General features: G+C 42.4%; 1 protein-coding gene across 1 annotated transcript; it reads right to left on the bottom strand.

The window, feature by feature from the left end:
- Positions 1–1,446: 1,446 nt before the first annotated feature.
- rab11fip5a (RAB11 family interacting protein 5a (class I)) lies at positions 1,447–24,636 on the bottom strand. Its single transcript, XM_070920719.1, has 5 exons — positions 23,951–24,636; positions 12,685–13,196; positions 10,456–11,050; positions 4,400–4,556; positions 1,447–4,258 (listed from the first exon to the last, which is right to left on the bottom strand). The coding sequence occupies exons 1-5, from the start codon at positions 24,325–24,327 to the stop codon at positions 4,001–4,003; spliced, it is 1,899 nt and encodes a 632-aa protein (XP_070776820.1). The 5' UTR covers positions 24,328–24,636; the 3' UTR covers positions 1,447–4,000.
- Positions 24,637–25,623: the final 987 nt, after the last annotated feature.

Genomic DNA, 25,623 nt, shown 5'->3' with positions numbered 1-25,623 from the left:
GAAACTGCAGCTGCAGGGCTGCGCGGTGAACGTTCAGCTGGTCAGTGACCAAGTTGCATTAAGGGTAATGTAGTCTTTCCGGGCTGCTTTGCTAGGCTGGACCTTCGGAGCGCAGACTACACTTCCCAGGACAACATGCTTTGTTTTCACAGTTATAAAAGTTAAAGAAGGGAGAAGTTAACGGGGGAAAGTGTAGAGTACATGAAGAGGAGACATTTTGAGTTACAATGTTGTTGGTGGAAGCACTGAAAGAAGGTGTTTGAGTTTAAAGAGTATAACATAGCCCCCTTGTGGTGGTTTTGAATTAAAGTCAGTGGTTGTAAAAATGTACTCCACCCCCCAGCACATTCATTGTAACACAAACTACAGCCTGGAATATTATGACAGAGTTGAATCAACGCCTCAAGAGCAGTTGTTTTAGATTTTAATGTATATTATTTATGATTTAATGTACATTGATTGCACGTGTCTGTGTTATTCTGCCCATCCCCTGTAAGTAGACCATAGTAGTGAACTGCTTGTGATCAAGGACACCAAGGTTATGTTCTCTGTAATTTGGGGGCTTTCAATTTAAGATTAAAACCTTACAGTAGATATGGTGGGAAATGAGTGCTGATTCCTGTTCTTTTAGACTTACCATTGTATATTTAGCCTCACAAAAAAGCACATGTGACTTTATCCTGTCATGTGAAATGTTTCACATAATGACAGGTTTTCAGATATGAAATGTGAGACATCAATTTCACATTTAATATTACAGGTGCACCACAATTTTCACGTGTGATTACTTCACATACATGCCTGCTTATGTTAGTGTAATATAATACGATTTTAACTTCACCTATACTAAGATGTGATGATAATATTGAAATTTGTCTCTCCTCACTGAAGAACTGGACCTTTTGAATAGGCATAATCACAGCATTTGTCACATAATCACTGCTGTCAGTATTGTGCCTGTGAGACCATCATGTTCATTCAATAAAAACTCCTCTCTGAGTTAAACAGCACTGCAGTGGGTACATATACATCACTTTTTATATGACAGGATGAGTTCCTTTTATGTTATTACTTGATGTCTTCCTGAGTGATATTTGAAAGAAGCTGTTGAACGCATTAAATTAACTTCTGTTAAGATGTAGCAAACAATTAACATAAAGAACATTCAAGACCTAAAACCCAAAGAACAAATACTAGCAGCTCCTTTTGTTACATGATTACCAAAATGTTTTGTACATTTCTCGTTGCAAATAAAAAGAAAGAAAGAAAGAGCTGAATAAATCCAGGTATTTTATCAACATGGAACCAGATACAAAATGGAGCTCGCTATCAGAAACAAACCCTGAAAGCAAACCTAAAAAAAAACACTGTAAACAAAGAAATACCACAATCAGCCCTGTGAAAACACACACACACACACCCCAAAGAAATATTTACAACCAAACATACGGTGAGCAAGAAACACAAAATATTCTTTATTAAATATACAAAATTTGTGAAACAGAATTGCATCACGAATTGTAAACTTTCCAATCTTACACACTACCTTAAACACGCTCCACCGGCTACACAATCAGGGACAAAATACAATCAGTTTAAACTTAAATAAAAACTTTTAAAATGGAAGACATGGAGGAGGACGATTATTCTTGTACATCGTAAGTGCCGAGTCACATTTAATGTCTCTACAGTCATCTATGCACTTGATATTGCGATCGCACAGCAGAACTGAGATGACAAGATGGTTTTGGATGCTTCAAGCTCACTGGAAAATCCACATTGTGGTGTCAAAGTAGGCCAAGTGCTTAAATCACAGAGCGATTAGAAAGTGCAGTACGGTGTAAAGTAGAACTAACTATACCGATATCAACAGACAGGTACAGCAGAATTATGTTCTGACGATTAAGTAGTGCAAGGACATCCACAAATGCTGTTAAAAGTGGCATCATATCAGAATACTTCATGGTGTATCTTTCTGCTCCAAATATTAAGTTTCAAGGCTTTTTTTTTTTTGGCATTTCACAGGAAATCACTGTTACTGCTCATTTTCTACTGGTATGCATACAATTTCCTTTTGTGCAGTGATCTGAACAATATCATAACAAAGCATGAAAAGAAGTAAAAAAAAGAAAAAAGAAATAAAAAAAAAACGTTCAGTGAACAGATGGCTTTTCTTTTTCAAAACCTGCCCCGAGTCCCGACAAGTAAAATGAAGTGCTAGATTCTTAACGAACGTCAAAACTAAACAAAAATAAGGCAGCATTTGGCATTTCAATACGGCATATATGCTGTAAAATGCTGTATATATCCCTTTGTAACACCTGAAAGCAGTAGCGATATGCGTGCTGGAGCAGAAGCGGATGTGACACACAGACACTGAGGGAGGGGAGTCAAGTACCAGCATGTTGCAGGCATTTTGTCAACAATGGAGTCGAGCGGATAACACACTCGTGGGAAGGCATAAGCATGAGATCAGAGAAGCTGTGATGGCTGATCTGGATACTGAGTGATACTGTCTTCACCTGATAACACTGTGACCCATACAAGAATCAGTTAGCTTATTAGGCTGAGCATTATGGGTAACTTCAAGACATGCCCATTGAACAGAAAGAAGAAAAAGTAGGGGGGAAAAAAGAGGGAGGAACAAGCAAAAGATAAACAGCACTTATCGTGTGTAGAAAATAAAACCATTCACTTGCTGGCTAAGAACACTTTTGAACATTCATGAGCTACAGTCAGTTCCCAGTAATGTGCACATGACGAGGCTGATCTCTCACACCGCTCATTTGGTTTGTAGTTTCAATAACTAGTCAGAGCACTCGATATTTATTAGGGAACGTTTGTAGAGTGTCAATCCAAAACAACATATACACCATCTGGAAAAAAGTGATGCCAAGTCATTACAGAAGTGCATTACTGTATAAGAAACATATTTGTGGTTTTGCATGAGTTTACCACATTCACAAATATTCAGTTTACTTTAAAATAATGCAGACTATTTCCCAAAGCATACTTGACGATTATCGATTAATTTCTTTCATTCTAAGCAGCCATTGGTTTCAGTTCATTTCAGTTAAAGGAACAATATCCCTATTCACTTTCTTGCCAAGAGTTAGATGAGAAACTCGACACCTCTCTCAAATCAGTTGTTTTGTAGACCAAATGATTATTCCATTAATCGAGAAACAAAAATTATTATTATTTGCAGACCTACAATACAGCTTATGAGTGCAATGCTTTCTGGCAACTTACATCTTGTTGTTTTGAGAAGGGTCCCTGCTCTCAACTGCAAATATGAAATAGAAAATTATTGTCTTCCGCAGGTATCAAGTCACTGCAAGTTGATTTTCATGCTGCACTGAAATGAACTGAAACCAAAGACTGTCTTGAAGGTATAAAATCAATCTAAACCTGATTGTATGCTACAGAAACAGCCGGCATTGATTTAAAGTATATGCAATTTGTAATTAATGAGCCAAAACGTGCAAAAACCAGCAGAGTGGCCCTTCAGGTTGTTAGCTCCCCTCTCCCCACAGAACGGCATATATTTCTGAAAATTTGCGTGAGCAGTTAGTTGGATATACAGTGTTATGGACTGAAGCTCTACTTATTTCTCTCTTTTGTGATAAGGTGACAGAAGTGAGAGGTGAGGTGAAAAGGAGGAATCAATGTTTCTACAATCAAGATACCAAAATGGAAGCGTCTGGGTCTTGAACCCACTGGGTTCACTCCACCGTGAACTTAAAACCAACCGGCTGTGTGAACCTGAAAACAACCTGAGGACCCGCTACATTCAGAACCGCCCGAACCAAAGCCTTCGACGAGGACGCGTTTCAGCACAGTAAAGCATGCCGTCTTGAAAACATCGCCTCGACATCTCTCAGTGCCTAGATATTTGTATCAAAAAGGACAGCATAGCAGTGAAAAGACTAAAGAGCTGTTGTGGAGGTTAGAGTGAACAGATGCGGATTGAACTGCAAACCCTTTTCCCCCCTGTTTGTCAGTTTAACTTGGAACGCACTTGCAGGAGAGTGGGCTTCTGCTCCATGATGCGCACCAGCAGCGTGTCAATGTAGTCCTCCAGATCCTTGACCTGCGGCTTCAACTTCTTCAGCTCCACCTCCCGCTTAGCCAGCAAAAATTTCTGACGCTCAAACTCCGCCTTCTGCCTCTCCAGATCCGCCTCCCGCTGCACCAGCAGGGCGACCAGTTCACTGTGGTTCAGGTGGTAGTACGAGCCCGCTCCTTCTGTCAGAGACTGAGGACAAAAAAGCACTGAGTTTTTGCATGTCAAAAGTCATAATCATTAAACCTCAAAATACAAACACATAGTTACTGTTGTTTGCCTCTGAAGGGCAGTATTGCAGTATTTTTATATCCTTTTTGTAACATACTGTACCTTCTTCCTGTCCGGCTCCTGCTCGCTGAGCTGGCTGCTCCTCCCCGGGTGGATGGTGGACTTGAGCTTCTCCAGGCCGGTGGCCAGCACTGATCGGCCCTCAGTCCGCTTCTCCTCAGCCAGCATGGCAGTGGTCAGGGGCTTCACTGGGTGGGGGCTGAACGGGACAACAACAAGCGGCACACACTTTACGGTCAGGTATCCCACAGCATATGACAACACCCCTTAGGCTTTTTAGTTTCATATAGAGGACTTTCAGGTGATGTGAGGACTCTGTCTGGCTGCCGTACTGGAGGTCTAAAAGTTTGAAATTACCGTATAAAATTCATTTGACAGACAACGGATTGTCCTCTGGACCTCCAGGATGACACCAGACATGGATGCTAAAGATCAACCTTTTAAAATCCCAGAAACTCTTCATTTTAGTGATCAAGAGTAAAGGAGGTTAGACATGTGTAAGACTCCCCATTAAAAGGAAATACTGGTGAAAATTGAAATTAAATTAGCTCAAAACTGAAAGACTTAATTGCATGCGCTGGTGCAATCAAACATGTAGAATTGTGTTTAATGTGTTATTACCCCAAGGTGAAAAGGAAATATAAGTGACACAACAACACCTTTTTTGCCTGGTATAAAGGCTGGTATCTGGTTGATTTTGGCAAATGAGTGTGGCTGGGTGACAACACTAGCTAGCCCTGTGGGGAGGAGGTGGTGTTGTGTGTGTACATGTGTGTTGGGAGGAGGAGGGGAGGGGGGTGTGGTAGGAATCAGGGCAAAATAATAACTGCTAATTGGCCTGACGCTCTGTTTCCCCTCCTGTTACCACAGAGCCAGGACACACACAAGACACCTGCAGAGGAGTCCTGTTAACACCAGTATGTGTGTGTGTGTGTGTGTGTGTGTGTGTGTGTGTGTGTGTCGTAACAATGTGATGAAAAAGAGAAGGTCACACCACAAAGGAGAAACCCCAAGAGAGTCGACGGCACAAAAGAAAAGCAGGCGGGAGCAGAGTGGCAGAGGAAGACTGAAGAGACGACAGGATAGAAACTTCTGGAAGAGGGAAAAGGAGCTTCCTTTCCACCGTTTCACTGAGCACTGAGCATGTGCAACCTCACCTGTTCTGCTGATTGGCTGCCTGCTGCTGCTGCTGGGTCTCCTGAAGCATTGGCTTTGGTGCCGCAGCTCGTGGCGTGCTGGGTGGTGACCTCGCCGTAGCATTGGCAAGGGGAGGGAGGGAACAGAGCGCTACAGGGGAGCTACTACTTTCAGGAGTTGGAGAGGGAGCAAAGGAGGCCAGAGAGGGGGGGTCGGGGCCAGGCTTAGCTGAAGAGGACTCCTGTATCGCACCAGGATCACTACCAAACGAGGGCAGGAGGAGTTCGTCAAAGGCAGGTGTCAGTGTGCCCTCAGACTGGGAGCGGTGTAGCGTAGCACTTTGTGCCTGAGGGCATTTCGAGAACACGTCACCTAAGACGACACGCTGACTTTCCACACCTCCTTCAGTGAGCTTCCTTGGATTACTGCTCACATAAGAGCCCGTTGATGCCGCAGGGAGTACTTGTGAACCGAAGTCATCCCCTATCATGAAACCTGGCTCAAGAGTTGCCGTGTTGTCCTCAGCTCCACAGGACGATTCTTCACATTGGTCTGTTTGGTTGTTTTCTTCATTAGATGCCTTGAACGCATTGCCGGGATCGTCTTGGCCCAACGCAGCATCAGCCGTCAGCTGAATCTCACTCGGCTCACCACAGAGCGTTGAGTTCGCAGAGTGTAGCGTCTCGTTTGGCTCTGAGTCGCTGAAGCATTTGGAGGAGGGGTGAGACTCGCAGGTTTGGTAATCCTGCGAGTCGGCGCTGACATAAAGGCTTTGGAGAAAGCTGCTGGTGCTCTGATCGGACATCCGAGTGTGCAACAGCATGTCGTCAAAGTCTTGGCTAGGACTGTTCGCAATGTGACTGCCATTGAGGAAATCACCAAAAAGCCTGAATGGTATAGGAGAACGCTGGCTTGCGCCCTGCCCTCCTAAACTAGTGCCCTCAATGGGCGAGTCCAACAAACTCTTCCTCACATCAGGGGAGGAGGTTGTGATGTATACTGATGGCTGTGTGGAGCAGAGTTCATCATCTGGAGTCATAGAAGTCATCACATCTGTAGTGTTACTTACACATACAGAGGAATCATTTAACTCTTTAGAAAAATCCTCTAGAGATCCATTGAGTTCACCTATGCCTTTCTTTCCATTCTCATTGTCAGCCTGTAAAGAGATGATGGACTTTGGCTGTAGTTCTGAGACTTTTGGTGCCTGAGTAACTGCATCCTCAGTTCCCGATTCTCTTGCAGTGATTACAGGCTCCTCATGTGTAAGCACTGGGGACTGCGGTGGCAATGACCCCTCCAAAACGTTTAAATCTACCTTTTCATCATCATCTCTGTGCTGAATAACAGTGTGCTGGGCAACATCAACTAAAGACACATCATTTGACCTGTCAGTAATGTCATCTTCAGATTCTGAGGGCTTCAAAGCCATGGCTGACTCAGAGGATTTCTCAAAGACGAGGAGGCTGCTTTCAAAGTTCTGTGCTTCAGCTTCCTCGGAGGATGCTGATAATTTGTCAGAATAAGAAGAGAGACAGGACAGGAAATCCTCTTCTGCTGAACTACCGAGACCTGAAGAACCAGGATCTGGGGAGCTGCTGTGGAGCTTTCCAGACATGGTGTGACTGGGAGCTTGATGCACATTAGTGTCGGTTAAATCACTTGTGTTAGTAGCACTGTTAGCTTGATTAGTTTCTGTGCAAGCAGCCAGGTTTGGTGAGTTAGTGGGAGTATTTAAAGTCATGTTGTCACTCTCAAAGCTCGTGTGCTCTGGGATTGTCTCAAGGAATTGTGCAAATGTGTCGAAGTGATATATGTTAGTGTTGGTCACCTGGCTGATGGCTTTATGTGCTTCGAATACAAAGTCTGTGCAAGGTTGATGATGTAGTAGGTCATTCACATATGTATCAGCCTCTGTTATGGGTAGTAATGCTCCTTTATTATTGCAGTGTTCCAGTGGATGGTCACTGGGTGTGTTTTGCTGTGTTTTGCAATCTGTGGTCAGATCCTCAGGAGACTGCAGCCTGCCAGCTGCAAACGCTTCAAAGGATTCATCCCACTCTGAATCCGGTTCCTGCTCTCCAGCAGACATAAAAGGGTTGGGCGACTTCTTGCTTAAAGGTTTCTCCCCTTCTGTGGGAGCTGGAGGAAGAGGTCTTTTGCCAACTTTGGCCTCCACTTCGCTCTTTGCATCTGTACCAATGATGGAGTCCTTTGTGGCTGGGTTGTCATGAGTCAGGGTGGGGTTAGGGTTACTTGCCTGCGGAAAGAGTTGAGCTATGGGGGGCCGGGAACTGGAGAGATAGGGCAAAGGAGGCAGCAAAGGTTTTAGGGGCTGAGCGGTTAGCATGTCGTCATAGAAAGGGTTGTGCCGGAGGAGAGAGAAGAAAGGGTTGCAGGGGGATACGGGAGGTGATGTGGTCTGTGAGTGGCAGAAGGGGTTAGTGTGATGCAGTGGAGACACCAGAGAGGTAGGATCTACAGGGGGACCTGAGGGGTGGTGACAAGGTGGGAGGGGTGGTGGGTGGGGGTCAGTGCTGGGCTCTAGTTTAGGTGACACCACCAGGCTGTGAAAGGAAGGGCACACAGTCCTCTAGATTAGTGAGGATTGTTCACACAGCTGAACTTAAGGCCTGCAGCAGGTTTTCTGCCTCAAATCACATCTTAATTATACATTTTTACAGACTGGCTTGTGTATAATCCTTATACCCCGTTTTAACTCAAGCCTGGCAGTTTTATTGCTTATAATAGTTTTATTTATTGTTGCTTCACTGTATGGAAAACACCTTTGAATCTGCAGTACCTTCATTCTTTGGCCACTGGGGGCAGCACAACAAGCTGTAAACACAACACTGACATTTTATCACCTAACAGTGAGCATGATAGCAAAGAGCTGCCAGTTTATACGTCCAGCAGACACAGTGCTACATGAGCATTTTGAGATTCTTTGGCCTGACACTACTTTTAGCTCTGTTACTGAGATGAATGGGCTGAAATAAACACTTGAACTGCATTCATTTTCACTAGTTTTTCTATCTAAAGACATCTTTCCACTGGAATAATTGGAAATATCTTAAAAGCCCATAAAAATTCTACACATAGGGGCTTTAACAATACATGTTTTCATATGTTCAAAAACTGGCACCAATCCACATCCGAAGCATATATCTCTGTGCCTCTTCTGTGTTTCCATTGGCCCATGATGAAATATTTCACAAGAAAAGTTGATGCAGCTGGGTGTAGTGATTACTTAGGGCTACTGATGCCAACTTGGCACTTTTCCCCAAGGATCTAAAAGCATGTGGGTGTGTAGGCTGTGGAAATGTATAGTTACAGAGCTGGCAGAAAGGTATTGAGTGTACTACGGTCCAGAATAGCTGACCTCGCTTCAACTAGGAGGTGCTTATCAGTCCAATATTTTGTTTACGCACAGTGTATAGAAATATTACGATACTGTACTTGCTTTTTGGTCTTTGTTGAGTGCATTGATAACAATAAAAATTTTAATGTTAAAGGGTTTTTGTACACCTGAATTAAAGATTAATTTTATGTAAGACTCCAATACAAACTGCAGAGGCAATGCACTCAATACAACAGCGAGAAGTACAAGAGAAAGTACAGTGCAGCAGGTGACACCCCCCAAATAAATTACCCTCTTAAGAATGTGCTTGTGATAGAAGACACCCATCTAAGTACAATTAGATGGTATTTTCTTCCCTCCCTTCTCCCTGCCCACACACATTACAAATGCACTGACAAACCCCCCCCCCCCCCCCCCACACACACACACACACTCCCCTCCTCCATCTGCATTGCAGATACCTGCTGTAACCACAGACTGAGACCAGGAGCTGAAGAGGGATGTGTACAGAGCTGGAAGCAACTTCAAGCAGCCATGCTGGTACACAGGAAGTGAAAAGTAAACAACTACTCTGATGACTGTTCAACAAAATGCTACTTCTCTAAATATAGATTTTGAAATGTAACCCTCTTGTATTTGGGTACATTTTAAGTGTTTACCCCAATTTAAGCTTCTGTAGGTTTTACTGGAGAAGGTACCAAACAGTGAAATATCATGTAACCAACAAAATAGCACACAGCCAAGCCACAGTAAATACCAAATAGGCTTCTTTTTCGAGGGCGATTTGAGATGATTGATACCGCCTTCATGTCTGTGTGTTAAGTAGCTGGAGCTAGAGGCAGGTGGCGATTAGCTTAGCATAAAGACTGGAAACAGGGGGAAACAACTAGCCTGTCTCTGTCCAAAGTTAAAAAATATACCTACCAACTGCTGACTCATTAACATGTTGTATCTCGTTTGTTTAATCTGTCACCTGCCGTATCTGGCAACCTGCGCTTTAGCTCGTGACACTGCACAGAAGTACTGGGTGGATGAATAAACTGTTGTTCGTCAAGAAATAGTTCCAGCACAAAAACATTTTTTACATTTCTGTTTGCTTACAGATATGTTGGGTTTTTTTTAATGAACACAATACACGCCCCTTTACTGAGATCTAGAGGGGTCGGTGGGCGTATTTCTGAACTTTTCACAGAGCCAAGCTAGCTGTTTTCCCCTGCATCTAATCTTTATGCTAAGCTAATCACCTACTGACTCCAGCACCATGCTTTTTGATAACAAAAGACTAAATGATTTTTTTTTGTTTTTCTAGTTTAGTTTTCTGTTTCAACTCCACTGCTGAAATATCCTACATCAAATACATTCTTTTGAGCCCCTATTTCTGCCAAATAAAGCCAAAGTTTACAGGTCACATGCAATAAGACACCTCAGTCTATGAGGTAGGGGAATCTAAACAGTACAGAAACAAACTCTCCGCGGGCTCCTGAGCAGTTTTTGGACCTTGATTCAATCCATATTCATATTGAAATGATAATCACCTGTGTGACAAATGAACCGGTCAGTGATTGATTAGTCTTCTCTGTGATCACAGTGTGTATCTCACCTGGGTTTGCTGTGCGAGTCCTTTGATCCAAACCATCCCTTGTGTTTCTCCTCAGTGGCAGCGGGGGCTTGTTGAGACTCATCCTTGGGCTGATTCTGCCCCTTCCCTGCAGACTCAGTCCTCCCATGGGAGAACAAGTTCTTCCTCTGCTTTTTCCCCTGGCTTTCCGACTCCGCCGTGGAGGAGGAGGCGGCGGCGGCTTTGGGCTGAGCAGCTTGTCCCACCCACTCTTCTTCTTCACCCACCATGGGGCCGCTTTGTTCCAGGGCCGCCGCTATGGCTGCCTTCTCCTCCTCACCAGGTTTGTCAAATGACCAGCGCCGCCCATCTCCGACAGGACCTTTGGGGAGGTTGGTGGTTACCCGCGGACTGAGGTTCTGTAGAGACATGGAGAGAGGCAAAGACTTCTGCAACAGTCCCAGGCCTAAAGTATCTGCAGGTTTTCCTGAGCCTGGGTCCAGGAGCTGGACGTTGTAAGCATGGCTTCCATTAACGCACACAGTGGGCTGAGGCACTGCGATGGTGATCTCACCGGCCTCATCACCAAAGTCACATTTGAGAGAGGACGACCTGGGCGACGTGTTCGCCGTGTGCTCTGCAAGAAACAAGGCAAGAGGAGGAAATGAAGAGAGGTGGAGAAAAGAGAGACAAAGAGGGAGAGTGAGAAGAACTGATGCAGATAATCAATGGCTTTACTAAATTAAATTTGCTGGCAGCTTAATTGGGTGATAAAACCTTGTAATGGCTTTGACTGACAGTATTTTTCACAACAGGATGGGTCAGTATCACTGGCAGACTGATTGGAAATGGTTAATTTACCTCTCTGTGATTACCAAATCGTTTCTAGTATATTGGGAACTGTTGCTCTGTGCTTCATAGTGCAACATCTCTCCAATCAGGTGATTTAACAATGTAGATGGCTCTCAGGGGAGCACATGCCTCCATAAAGTCTGTACAACTGAACAACAACAAAATGTAGCTGCTCTACATGTGGGATTTTCACTTGAGTTAATTAATTCTTTGCAGGCACATTATCAACTTGTTTCGTAACAGGAGACACATTTAATGACTTCACGTTCTAAAAACCGTTCAGTATGTCAGCTGATTATAGCAACTCTGTGGTGTTAGAGGTGAAAGATATGGACCATCACAGCATTTTCTCTACATTAACATATCATGATATTTACTACTATAAGCACTATTTAGTAGTAGTAAGTGTCTAATATCTCTTTCTGTGACATACTTGAATGTATTTAGATTTCGACTGATTGTCACTTAGCACTATGTGTTGTTAGGGATGTCCTTATTCCAAAGAATAAAGTTTTGGAAACATGTGCAGGGTGATCATGTTCCATTTAGTTTGATTGGGTCAATAACAGAGGGTTTGCCTCTTCTTTGGCAAAGTGTTCATTAGATCGCCTAATCGCACGTAATCCCTCAGTTTTGAGCCTTTAAAGGAAGAGTTCAGCATTTGGCAAATACACTTATTTTGTGCCGAGAGTTAGAAGTAGTATCGATCTCCTCATCTAATTCTCAGCAACAAAGCAAATGAGCATATTTCCCAAAATGTCCCACTATTCCTTTAAGTTTGTTGTACAAATACTGTCCATTTCTAACTTTTTGAGATACTCTGCTAACAAACAAACAGAAAGAGGTGAAAATATAACCCCTTCATTGAAACAAGATAATTAAAGGAAAAATACAGAGTATTTGTGGCATCTTCCTGTTTTATACTCAAAAAAACTACTTATGCAGTTCTCACAAACGGAGTGAGTTGATGGTCGGCATGATAATACTTTTGAGGAAGTGGTTGGTTTAGAAATATTCTACATAATTTTTACATAAACACCCTGAAACTTACACCATCCTGCAAGTTCTGCAATATAAATTTATAGTGATAGCAGCAGATTAGTTTAGAGTTGAAACGATTACTCGATTGACAGGCTCTCAAATCAGACGATTTTCTGCTTTTCTTTGTCATCTATTATCATATCATCATGGCCTTGGGAGTTGCAATGGACATTTTTTCACTATTATTAATCAGTTAATCAAATAATCGGCAGATATATCAATAATGAAAATAATTGTTAGTTGTAGTCATAGGTTAGTTGTCTCTTCAAGAATGAAGAAAAGGGTGTGAAACTGAAATCTACCGTTGGATTTGCACCGAGTATAAAAGTCAAATATTCCTCAGGGTGTGATGACATGACCTGTACCGGTCATTCTCACCTGGGCTGTTATCAACTGTCAGGTTGCTGCTGTTACTGGGTGAGTTGGAGAGGTCAGAGACCACCACGCTGATGCCGGCCGTTGGGCTCAGGCTCCCACCCCGCGATGATGACTCGCTGCTCTCCGAGCCTAGTGATGTGCTGGAACGAGTGTCTGATGACTTCCTCAGCTTCCCTCTCAGGAAGAAGGTCCTCATCTTGCTCCGCCGGGCCTCGCCCCCCTCGTCGTCCTCGTAATCCTCCTCCCCGCCCCCATCGCTCGGCAGCCGCTGCCGCATCCGGTAAAGGGACCCGTGACCACTTGGTAGGACGGCCGACGAGGAGTCCTCATCGCTGGATCTCTTCTTCCCCCTCATGCGTTCTTTCAGCTTGCCGAAGGTGGAGGCGCCCTTCTCCTTCATGACGAGGTCGTACATGCTGGCTGTCAGGTTGTTTCGGGTGAACTGGACGCTGACTTGAATGTCTCCTCGTTCCTTCTCCTTCTTTCCCGTCTTGGAGTTGAGCCTGTACCACCTGCATCAGAGAACAATACAGTCACATGAGATGAACAGGCACACTGTGTATATCATTTAGCATTTAGCAGTGAAACAATTACTCATCTAATCATTAGTGGGTCAACAGAAAATAAATCAGCAACAACTCTGATAATCAATTAATTGTTGAAGTCATTTATTGAGCAAAAATTCAGAGCAGTTGTCAGTTCCAACTTCTTAAATATGATATATTATATATGCTACTTTTATCAGTTTTTTTAATCATTGTGATTAAATGTCTTTGCGTTATGAACTGTTGGTCAGATCATACAATTTTAAGCCACAACACTGGGCTCAGTGATGTGCATTTTTCATACTTTTTGGACATTGTATAGCCATCAAAAACAGCGTCACTGCAAAAGATTAACAACTGTGTTAGAAAATATCTGACTCTTAGATAAAAAGTCGAAGGTACAAGCCTGTGTCCATAAAAATTTCAAGGTAGAAGTTAACTGTGACTCCCAAGGTGCATTTCGGGAAGAAACATCCAATCAAGCTTGAAAATCTGTTACAAGCGCTGCTAACAGCGGGAGAAAACTGATGACGATGAAACGTGTGATTTCGAAAACATGGCAGCATGCTCGGTTGAGTTTAGGATTCACTGTGTGCAACAAGTATTAAAATACAAATACACACGTTTTTACAATTTCAAATTACACACACAAACTAATTGTAAGGTGTAATGACAAATCACCTCCCCAAAACACTTGAGTGGGGTCATGAAATAACGTGAATGACTGTATTGTTATTATGAATGGGGTTAATCTGTCCTCACACAGGGTAAGAGTGTGTGTCAGTGTCTGTGTCCTACTAATACCACAAGGCTGTGTGTGGCCAGACATCCCACAATACCTTAGAGAGGCCTCTTGTTTTCATCATCAGACTCGGTAAGCAAGAACAATGAAGTAAAACAAAGCTTATTTAATCAAGCAATAGTGAGTACCCTACACAAATATGACAGACCCTGACTGTCAAAGGTAAAGACAAGCAGTTCTTAGAAATGCTGTGTACCAGTGGGTGTTACAGCGCCAACAAGTTCACTGCACCGTGACTCATGGGAAAGTCTCATCTGGTCTGTTGTGAGCGGTTTAAAAACATAATATGACTGAGAAAAAATCCCCCAGTTAACATGTGTTTCTGACACTTGGTGCTGTCGAAGGGAAGTTGTCTGTGCAGGGAGGAGGACTGAAACTGGGCCTGAAACCAAAGACCTGCTTTTATTTTTTCACTTCCTGTGCCGCTGGGCTATTTTCACCTCACACCTCGACCACAATGCCATTCACTATTGTTCATATATAAGCACTATGAGGCTCAGTAATTACAATAATTGTCTGATAGAGTACAATTTTACATTGTTAAACTGTATATTCAGGCTCCAAATTCAAGAATTAGTTGACTCCATATAGAGTGGATTCACAGAAATATTATGAAATTAGTGAAAACCTAATTTCTAACTCTACAATACATAAAGAAAATAAAATGCTGAAAGTGATAAGGCAAACACAAAAGACCAGACTCATGCAACAGCAGATCCCACTAAAAGGTGAATAATGTGCATTTGCAGGCATCTTCACCAAACATAAATTGTTGTTGAAAATACTGTGTAAATGAAAACAAACAACTGTGTCTTTAACTAAATTAAATGCAATGACATATAGGTAATTTTGTAATCACTTTATGTGGTTGTGAAATTCTGAAAAGGGAGATCTTCAAGTGTTCAGTCTTCACAAATATAAAACAGGATGTCAGATGGGTCGGAGGTAAAGTGACCTAAATGCAGCTTCATGAACAACTAAAATGTCCTGGTCTGTTGAGTCAACAAGAAAATCTAAATGTCATGCTATGGAAAGTCAAATGTGCAACTGAAGAAAAGTTACAAGAATGGAGGTTTAAACATCAAAGACGAGACATGAAAGCTGCTACATGAAGGAAAACAGAGACTAAAGCAAACCCACTGATGCATGAATGATCTGAGAAAGGAACCTCGCACATTTACTGCACAGCTATCTTAGAAACCAGACACACCAGACCTATAGCGTGACAACGCAGAAACTCAGCAAGGCAGAAAATGTGACGTAGTGATCTTTAGGTTCAACTAAAATTTTATTTTAAAAACTGAAGCTGTGAATTAATATTGTGTATTAAGGCTGCCGTTATTTGTGCCATTATGTTTTCCATTTATCCTCCAAAGTTTTATTACCAGTGTAAAAGTGTGTGAAAACAGCATGTGGACAATCATGGGGAACTAAAACTCAAAATAATGAAATCCTTTCACCTTGCTTTGCAGTTCCAACTATTCACTGGTAGAGGAATATTAGCATTCATCTGAAAGGCACAGCAAATACTGTTACTACAGTTAACATGCCTGTTAACAACTATTTACATTTAGCATTGTGCTAACATGCCACAATGCTAACATTAGAATGTTATCATGATCACAGTTAGCATGTTAGCATGCTAGTATGTAGTGTAATGTGTGAGCTGTACATGAGATAAAACTATAATGTTATGTGTCCAACAAAAACCGTTAATTTCACAGCTTGCTCAGAATCATTATTTTGAAAAACAGAAATTTAGATGGAAATGGTGATGACAGAACAGGACTGGCCGCCTGTTATTTAATAAAAGGCCAATAGCCTTAGAGTCATCTAAACCCAGTGCCCTTATTTACATGTTCTGTCCGGTTCTAACGTGAAGCCGTTTGATTACATAGGAAAAGAGACAGGAAAGTTTCCTGCTCTAGCAAAAACAGTGTCGTAATTGTAGGCTGCAGTCATATAATTCACAGCACAGGCTGTTATGTAATCATCATCATCCTGCCACCGACCTCAAGTTCATCCCTGAAAACACGGTAACACCCAAGGCGAATGCCAGTGAAAACAATTAGCAAACAAACTCAGATTCACAAATAGCAAGCAGGAGGAGCCCAGAGCACACAAGAGAGAGGAATTCTGATGCTTTTTATAGCTCCACGGGAACAACAAACATTACATCTCACATAATAGGCAACAATGGAAATGTGCCACGTGAGCAGAAATGTGAGTTGTTTTCATTAACTGCAGTAACACCAATGAAGCAAGAACGTGTATAAGCTGGGTATTAGGTTTTTGTATTTGCATAAAAATCAACTTGACAGAGGCTGAATTATTCTAATCCAGATAACAGATTTACTTTGGAGTATTTCAATCAATCCAATCCTGTGACTGGATTATCAAGACACATGTAAACAAAGCAAATTCCAGAGCTTTGAAACACTATGTCCAAAAAACACAAAGATTGTTGAGTAGTCTCTTGCTAAAGTGTCAAAAATTGTAAACCAGTGCTGCTGCCTCCAATGCCTGTTAGGTGTGGACTCGAGTTTCACATCGATGCTCCAACAATAGTATCAGTCCTCCTCCTGATTCGGCAGCCAACTCCCTGTAGCCAAGGTGGGGTTCACATTCCAAACACTGGACCAGGGAGCTATGTAAGGGTTTTCTTTTGCAAACCTACAACTACTACTACCATCATCATCATACCATCGACCGTGTAGGGATTGTAATTTAGGGCACTATTCTTGAAGGATGTCTTAGAAGTCTCCCTCCTAGCCTCTACTTTTTGTTTTTTGAGAAGATTATGGAGCAAAACCTTTTAAACACAAAATATTTTGTGATATATATACATTTGTGTTATCAGATTTTGGTATTTAGTTGACTTAGGCCAACTGAATTATATTAAAACTGTTCGTATAAAAAGATGGAGAGATAAATTAGCTTCTGCTGACTAAAAGCATTACAAAAGCTTATTTTCATGAAACACAAACTGTCTTTTGTTTTTGAAGATGATGCAAAAAAAGTTACAGGCCTACATTCACCTGTGCTCGAGGGTCATGTGATGCGTGAAAAATCCTGACATCAACAAATGTAAATGTAACTAAACGGACATGAGGCCTAAATACAGAAACTGCAGCACAGACAAAAACAGCAGCCTACATTTTGAAGCCCACGTACTCAGGCAAAGCACAAGCTGTTACAGAAGAGGACCCAGTTTCCCAAAAGCATCATCCCACACAGATGCCTGTATAGTTCAACAAGGCCACTGTGCTGATATCGTAAAACATTTTTAGTTCTAAACAGCTACTGAAAAGCTTATGAACATCCCAGTACCACAACAATCCTCATAACCAAATGTTCGGCCGGTTTTTTTTTTGGAGTTTGTGGGAGTCTACACAGATTTCATTTTTTTATAAACAGTCCCATTCCAGAGCTGCAGAGCATAACTGCATATCTGCTTCCCCATCTTGCAAAAACAGGAAATCAAAACACTCCACCCCATCTCTACACACACCCTCCCTGATCCACTGAGGAGTAGATAGGAAAATGTTCTCTTCCAGGAGATGCCGTCTTATTCTAGGCTTCAGCTTACAAAGTCTTCTGTGGAACAAGTTGATCCCTAGAAACCACCCTTCAAGGCAGGAGAGGGCTGAAATTACAAGACAAGTAGGCTATCAACCTATTTTATCCAGCATGTCCTTAGTCTCTGCGGGGCTCTGTGAGACTGGGTGGTATCATAACCAGACAGAAGAGACTCTCTGAAATAAAACTGCTGCCAAGGGCGTAAGATCTGTGTCAACTGCGGGACTTAGCAGTGCACTTTATTCCCCAAACATATTGGTATTTAAGGTTAAGTCGCTCTGAGATACTTCTTTTGTACTACCAGAGGAGTCACAAGGGTTGTTGTGAGGCTCAAAGTACTCTACAGGCGCACAGAGAGCTTGATGCACTACAACTTAAGAAATCACAAGCAAATGAAGTCTGACACATTTAGAAACGAAACTAATACAGCCATGAAAGTGGCTCTGTGAGGCTGTACTTAGGCAGAGCGATGCTTTGAGCTAAATGCTAACGTCATTGTGCAAACATTCTGAGTTTAGCAGGTATAATGTTTATGATGTTCACCATCTTAGTTTAGCATGTTGGCATACTAACGTTTGCTAGTTAGCACAAAACACGCAATACAGCTGAGGCTCATGGGAATGTCACTGGTTTTCCAGATATATGGTCATTAACCAAAGTATTGGATAAATTGAGATTTTGATCAGATAATGACGCTAGAGAAAAAAAGTCAGAGAATCACTAAAGTCAGTAGGATTCCTCTTCTGGGCACCATGGATATGTGCACCAAATTTCATGGCAATCCATCAAATAATTGTTGAGATATTTCAGTCTGGACCAACCAACAGACCTACTGACCGACATCCCTACAGCCACGTCACTAGCATAAGTAAAAAATGCTGCAAATGAATAAAACACAAGCTAACTGAGAAACACATTCACTAATTTGGTAACACATACACGTACTGAAAGAAAAATACAGAAACACAGCAAGTCCAACACAACACGGCGTTGTTCTTCAGAAAAGTAAGTAAAGGCTAACACTAAGGTCATAGCCAAAATCTCCAAAAGTATCGTAATCATGTAGTCATAATATTAAAACTAGACAAGCCACCAGTAACTGTTACGCTGTCTCTCACCAACTACCTCTGCTGCAAATTAAACATGCTGACTCAGCATTCACCAGCAAAGTCCAATTAGAGCCAACAGTGCCGGGCACTCTGCAAAAACTACAATCCATGGTCAGCTGAAGGCACTCAACGACGGCCCAAGAACGGCCCAACAGTGGAAGATTATTGGCTTGTTGTGTCAAGCCACTTGGAGAGGATGCAAGGAAGGTAAGTGGTTCTACTTCATTTGAATTATCAAGTGAACGCTTCCCATTACTTTCACTGATACAAACCGACAAACCCTCCAGGAGCACTGTGGGTAATGCTGGTAATGTGGCCTGGATTTCTGCCTCGTCAGTCGAAGCAGCAGACGGGCCGCGAGACCCAGACCACATTCCACATCTGGATGCGATGAGCTCTAACCTCACCACCAACTTCCCTCCCAATACTTTCACACAACCAAGCATTGTGTCTTAAAACTACACCTCCTCAGGCCCACATTAGGGATCAGTGATAGAAAACCAAGGAAACTGTTCTTTTTGTGAAAAGTAACTCATAGTTACTCAAAAAATATACACAAAACAGAAACTACTAACCCTTAGTAGACTGAGAGGACAATAACAGACGTCGTCAAGTAAATATTTAGAGATGGTCAACTAGACAGAAAGATACTCGTACAAATAGAACTGTTTTAGTTGTCAACTAGTAACCCACTAACCAAGTTTTTATATAGCAGGCCTGAGCATTAAATTTAATTCGGTGGGTGTTGATCTACCTTCAGAGAAAGTAACAGTTTAAAATTAAAGTATAATCTTTAAAGTGAGATCAGCCTAAAAATACTAAAGCTTTCAGAACTGGCTATATATAAATATTGGAGGAGGTACTTGACAGCTGGTGACATTTTCTTAATGTACAATTTTGTCTCAACACAATTCAATTAATTTAAATGCGGACATTGGATGGAAACTGGTCAATTCATCACTGATACTTAGCTAGCAACCAAGCAGGCATTTTGTACACAACACAATTAACCAAATGTCTGATTCACCGAGTTTCAAATGTCCTTTCTCCATCACATCAAGGTCAATTAGCCCATTCAGCCTATATAAAGATAAAATCCCACAGCAGCACAGGTTTGTATACCAAGTTTTTGAGGAAGAGAACATTTTTCTTCATGGACTGTGGATGCACCACTAAGGGGATTTTTATGCCTTTGAGCATGACTTGTTGTTATTGTTATTAGTTAGGAATTAAAATAATTAAAGTTTCTCATTTATTTTGTGCTTTAATGGCAAAAACAAGAATCCCCTTTCATGACACTGATAAATTAGAGTTTTGAGGTTATGATTCATTTTAGAATTAAAAGTAAACATTAAAACTAAGGGATTAAAGTGGTTTCAAAAAGTAAAACAATAAATGTAGGCTCCTTCTTCATTAATAATACAAACAATGTTACGTGGGTTTGGAATCAATTAAGGAGAAATTAATCTGTATTTTGCAGTTTATAGTCAGATAAATTGTATACCTGGTCAGCTAAAACTCACTGTCCTGTGTACACAATTTACACAATTGAAGAAGTATGCCTAAAACTAGCACCCCTTAGCATTGGTATGCTGGCTAATTACCTAGCTAAGAATGCTCTGACCTGAACTGAACTGAGTACTGACAGGAAATAAAGACAAGACTATTTAGGCGGCTGTGTCACGGTGACCTAGATTTGGAAACAACTCTGCCTCTTCTGGCTCTTCTCATCTGCTATTAACACATGTAAAATGTCCTTTACCAAACAGCCATGTTCTTGTCTTTGCTTCACTGTACCTCCATGATGATGTCAGACAGGCTGATGGGAGATTTGTGATGCAACTATACAGCCTCTGCCGGGATATGAGACAGTAGCATGAGTGAAATGTCGGTTGCTTTATATTCTGTTATCTACAGAATGTTTTTAGTGAAGTTAATCTGATAAATCTCCACATGAATGTTTTGAGGTACATTTATATTATCTGGGATGACTAGTCAGGTCACGCGTATGTAACATGTTATGTAACTTCTGATGTCCATTAGACTATATTCTCTACCGCAGCAGCTACTGAAAGTCTGTCGGCTCCTAGCAGAGGATTTTTCTGGATGTACATCACACACACACACACACACACACACATACAGTCTTTCTTTCTCACTCAGCAGATGGAGGTTTTAGTTCTCACAACATGACAGGGGGTGTGAAACTGAGACAGTAAGGGCATAAAAAAGAATGATTGTAAAAAATACCAAAATCTAACATCTAAATCATAATAATACTGCAAGAACCACCCGACCGACACTGTGAAGGCTGCCTGACCTGCAGAAAAAAGGGCTGAAATTTTAAATCACCCTCTTGGGAAGAAATTTGATTATTAAGGGAAAAATGTGTATGATGAGTTCAATATTCAGCAAAACATCTCAAATTAGTTAATAACGTGGGTTGCTTGCTAGTTTCTGTCCACAGTGTGTTGATCTGGCAGTGTTTTTGTAGCTTCCTCCAGACAGACCCTGTAGGGGAATTCAACCAACACCCACCTTTCTGGGAACCTGCTCTATACTGATAGCTCAACATGCAAACACATCACGGCCACTGAGTCTTCCCCTGCCACCCATTTGAGGGCAGCTGTTCTGCCTTCATTTATTGAAGGAAATAGCTGAGTAACAATTAGACATGTTGAGACATGACTAAAATAAAGCATTCATGCATTTGTTTTGCTACTCATGTTGTTCCTTTGTAAAGTTGAAGTGTTCCCTAATATATGCTTATAAGAATTATCGTTGTTTAGAGTGTTTCTCTGTTATAACATGGAGGTGTACTGATCAGAATATTAATTTGGTGATTAAAGTTTAGTATAGTAAATTTACAACCAGCGATCATCGATGTTGCCGGATGAAATGACAACTGCCACTAGCAAAGTTTGTTAGCTGTAGCTAGCTAGCTACTTAAGCTAACGTGATTTACACTCAGTTTCTACTGTAGGTAGTAAGCTAGTTAGCCGTGCATGCTAACGTTTGCAGCTTGTGTTAGAGCAGATAAACACTTTTGCTCTCATGTTTTTGGTTTTGGAAAGGCTAAAAAAAATCCTTCCGAGTCAAGTGAAGTCATGAGTCATGTTTAAGTCAAAGTTGAGTCCTTTTTTGATTTTGTCGTGTTTCTTCATCCTCTCACGCACAAAATAAACTCATCTTCTCCAACATAACCACATCTAAATCTAAACCTCATCCTTCAGTTCCACTGACTGTGACTGGAACACGCTGATTCAGAGGAACACCGAATGGAAACTGATGAATCCTAGAGAGAATAAAACAAGTCAGAGGTTCAGAAGAAAAGAGACATTTTGACCTGCCGTATCTCCATTTGCTGAAATATACGGTCACCCAGAGCACTGTATCACAGGGAAGCTACCACCTCCTCTAAAGGGCTTTATAAATATTAGAAACTGTAAAGTGACAGAGTCTTGGCACACACACATCAGTCCTCAACCTCTGCAATACTAAATGTAATACTACTGTCACTTGAAACCCCTTTAAGGGCATTTTTTGTGTTGTTGATTGTTCTCTGTCCAACACAGGGTTGAACTGGTGAGCAGTGTTGACTGTGGTTTGCTATTGACCAGCCCAGATTCACTGAATACCACATGGAGACATTGAATGTACCAAGACACCAAACCGCTGACACTTCAACATCACAGGCCGACTCTAACCTTCAAGTGACCAGCTCCAACAGGGCCGACAGGAGCACACTGGTTCCCCTTTCATCTCACATTCACAGGTCTATCTGAGCAAAAGCACAGGCAGGTCGGCTGGACACAAAAACTAAAAAGGACGAGAGTACCTTGTACCAATTCTGATTAATACTTGACTTATGTAAATTAAATTGGATGATTGGTGGTGAAATGTACCTCTTCAGCATGAATCGTCTGATGAATACACCAAAAATTAAGCCCTGCTTGTGGCAATGACACATTTGAAAAGAGGATGACCACACGCTAAGCTCCAATGACTTTACTTATCACAGACGTAAAAGACCAACTGTCTTTAACAAGTCGAAAAAAGGAATGTAGCTCTGTCTGGAAGAATGTAAACAAGGCGCCATCACATCTCATTATGGTTTGATGGCAGGAAATGATTTAGCTATCCAAAACATCAGCACTAAATGTCAGGTTTTGCTGTCAGCCTCTGTTTTGTATGCGCTACATTTTACACCAATCCACAATCAAACAGGGAGAAATCAATCATAGAAAAAAAGTCCAGTTTCTCCACTGACATTAGACTCAGTTGACCATAATGCATTGCTGCCACAAGAAATGTCTGAGATAAGGGTGCAAATGTCCTTTTTTTCCCTTGCTAATTTCTATGCTAACACTACCAAACCTACAGCTGAATGCAACAAGTTCAAGCTTGTTCTCTGGGAAGTCTTGCAAGGCATTATGGGGAGTGTAGGACATCACAAATAGAACGATTAAGGGAAAGTTGGTGCATCAAAACATTGCGCTCCTTCACCACTAAATAACTTCACCAAAATCACATATTGATCTTACAGTGATATAAGATATGGCAAATATTTAAGATGTTTAATGTAACTTTGTCTGACTTCTATACATCCATTTCTCCAGTGGCTTGGCTTTTGTAAAACAACATGTTATGCTAAAAATACCTTGGAGATTTCGGATCATGAATCTGTTAGATAATCCCTGGAATTGGGACAGGCATTAATCCCCCCCTGCTCTACCGTACGTCATGCCTCAGCTACTGGGAAACAACACTTTAAGAACCCACAACAAAACAAGCACGACAAGCATGTAATGTGGACACCCCGGAGGAGGTGAAAGTGAGGTTTCTAGAAGGTCTGGTTTTGGGGAAGCCTTCAGCCTCAGTGAGTGTGTATAGTGGTCAGATGTGCTCAGAGTTAGTTTGGTGTCTGTGGGAGGAGGGAGGGTGTGTCTGCAGGGCCCTGATGCAGCACCAGAGACTTGACAGCTGTGTTTATATCTGAGCACAAACTGTGTTGCAACTAAAACAGGACAAAAGCAGAGTGAAAAGAAAAGAAACACCCTGATGAGTTCAATGAACGTGGGAAAACAGATAAAGTAATGGCAGATGCATGCAGTTTCTGGTCACATAGTACCCCGTCTACATGCTGACGCCACACACACACACACACACACACACACACACACACACACACCGACACACAACTATTACATGTACAGACAGCTGACACTTACTCGTTTTTCACGTATCTACTCTCATGAAAGACCTTATCCAGCTGGATCACCGCCTGTCCGAGGAACACGTCCAGCCCGATGAGCGCCCGGTGCATGACGATGAGGACCAGCTCGTTGCTCCCGGCCGGGTAGCCGCTCCGCCCGCCGTTCTCCAGCACGCCGGGCTGCAGATCGAACGAGCACTCCTCCCTCCACTCCGGCTCGGTGGTCTTCTCCACCACGCAGGTCGAGTATTTCTCCTTCCCTAACTGGATGATGGTGTACACGTCGCTGGTGCCGTGCTTGCCCTTGCCCCGTAAGCCCCTGCCTCTCAACACCGTCACCTGGACGTGTGTCGGTTCCCATTTCTGTTCCTCCTCGACGGTTAGCGAGGACATGTCCCCCTCCAGACAGACAGACCAACCGACCGACCTGCCGCGCACACCGTGACGAGGCGAGGCAACCGGGGAGAGGTGGTGGTGGTGTCCGCCGCTTCCTCCCTGCTCTGGGTGTGCACAGTCACATCAGCTCCGGGGTAGGCGGGCGGTGCCGCATTATGGCTGTGTGTCGTCTCTGCAAAGTTTCTGTGGTTGCCGGTAGTTTTGTGCCCTGGCTGCTCCTGTGTTTCGCAGCAGTCTGCTCTGCGGCACCAGCAGAGTCCGTCCCCGCACGGCGCGTCCTGCCTCTCTCCTCCTGCCGTACGGGCCTCTCTGCGGGCAGCGACGTCACGCCTCTATCCTCCGTCTCCTGCAGGACGAGGAAGTTCAGCTCCGACACAACACATGGGCTGTATGTACACACACTACGATACAAGTCTGTGCTGGAATGTAGGGCGTGATATATCTGCGTGTTGTATTATTCAACCAAATCAACTCCTCTCCCCTGAAACAATGTAAAACTGGTCTCTGTTTGTCCGTGATGACTGTCCACACTGCAGATACCCTGATGGAGGCCTCTGTAGCTACTACAAGCTATACAAATATCCTTCTGAAGACTACATGAAAGTCAAATGAGGGTGCTGGAAGTAATTTCCATGTACTTACAGCAACTTATGTAGACTTAAATACCTCCCACAGACTCACACAACACTCTCAATGTTATTTAAAATCTGACAAAGGGCTCCATTGTCATTGTTGATTAATTATTATTTTCTCGATTCTTTTCTAAAACATCAAAAAACTGAAAAATGCCTGTCACAATTTCCATGTTTTGTCCAACCAACAGTCTAAATCCATACATGAAAGTTCAACCACAACCACAACTCAAGGTCCACTTAGCCACAAGGTCCACAACTCAAGGACCATCTTGCTTTAAACTGCACCACATGGTCATCATGCTAGCAAGAGGCTTCTTCCATCTCACAAAAACAAAATTTTTCCGAGTGACTGCTGATGATGGATGAGGATGATTTATGATCAATCCAAATCTTCAAATTTTCTTTTATTTATTTTATTTTAACAAAGACTATTATTTCTAAAAAAGCCAAGTTTCATATTCACAGAATTCAACTGAAATCTGCAGTCCTTGTTTCTCTGAGTGCACTGGCTCTGCTGTGAACGTGGAGGTTGAATGTACAGAGACGCATCCGTCAGCTATGCCACTGGGCCGAATGTCCCAGACGGAGTAATTGGCAGCCATTTTTGGAGTCATGTTATTGCTTGGCTGAGTTCTTATCTGTCTCTGAGCAGACTGTC

This window comes from Enoplosus armatus, chromosome 15 (assembly GCF_043641665.1).
Source record: "Enoplosus armatus isolate fEnoArm2 chromosome 15, fEnoArm2.hap1, whole genome shotgun sequence".
Lineage (NCBI taxonomy): Eukaryota > Metazoa > Chordata > Actinopteri > Centrarchiformes > Enoplosidae > Enoplosus > Enoplosus armatus.
Note: the sequence above shows the minus strand (reverse complement) of the source record. Positions and strands in the feature narration are given on the sequence as shown.

Bases quoted from the DNA above. Each gene is read 5' to 3' on its own strand.
- rab11fip5a (XM_070920719.1), bottom strand. From the start codon at position 24,327: ATGTCCTCGCTAACCGTCGAGGAGGAACAGAAATGGGAACCGACACAC. The intron at 13,197-23,950 runs GTAAGTGTCAGC...TCTCTGATGCAG, and splicing joins AGTAGATACGTGAAAAACGA to GTGGTACAGGCTCAACTCCA. The intron at 4,557-10,455 runs GTGAGATACACA...TGTCCCGTTCAG, and splicing joins GACTCGCACAGCAAACCCAG to CCCCCACCCAGTGAAGCCCC.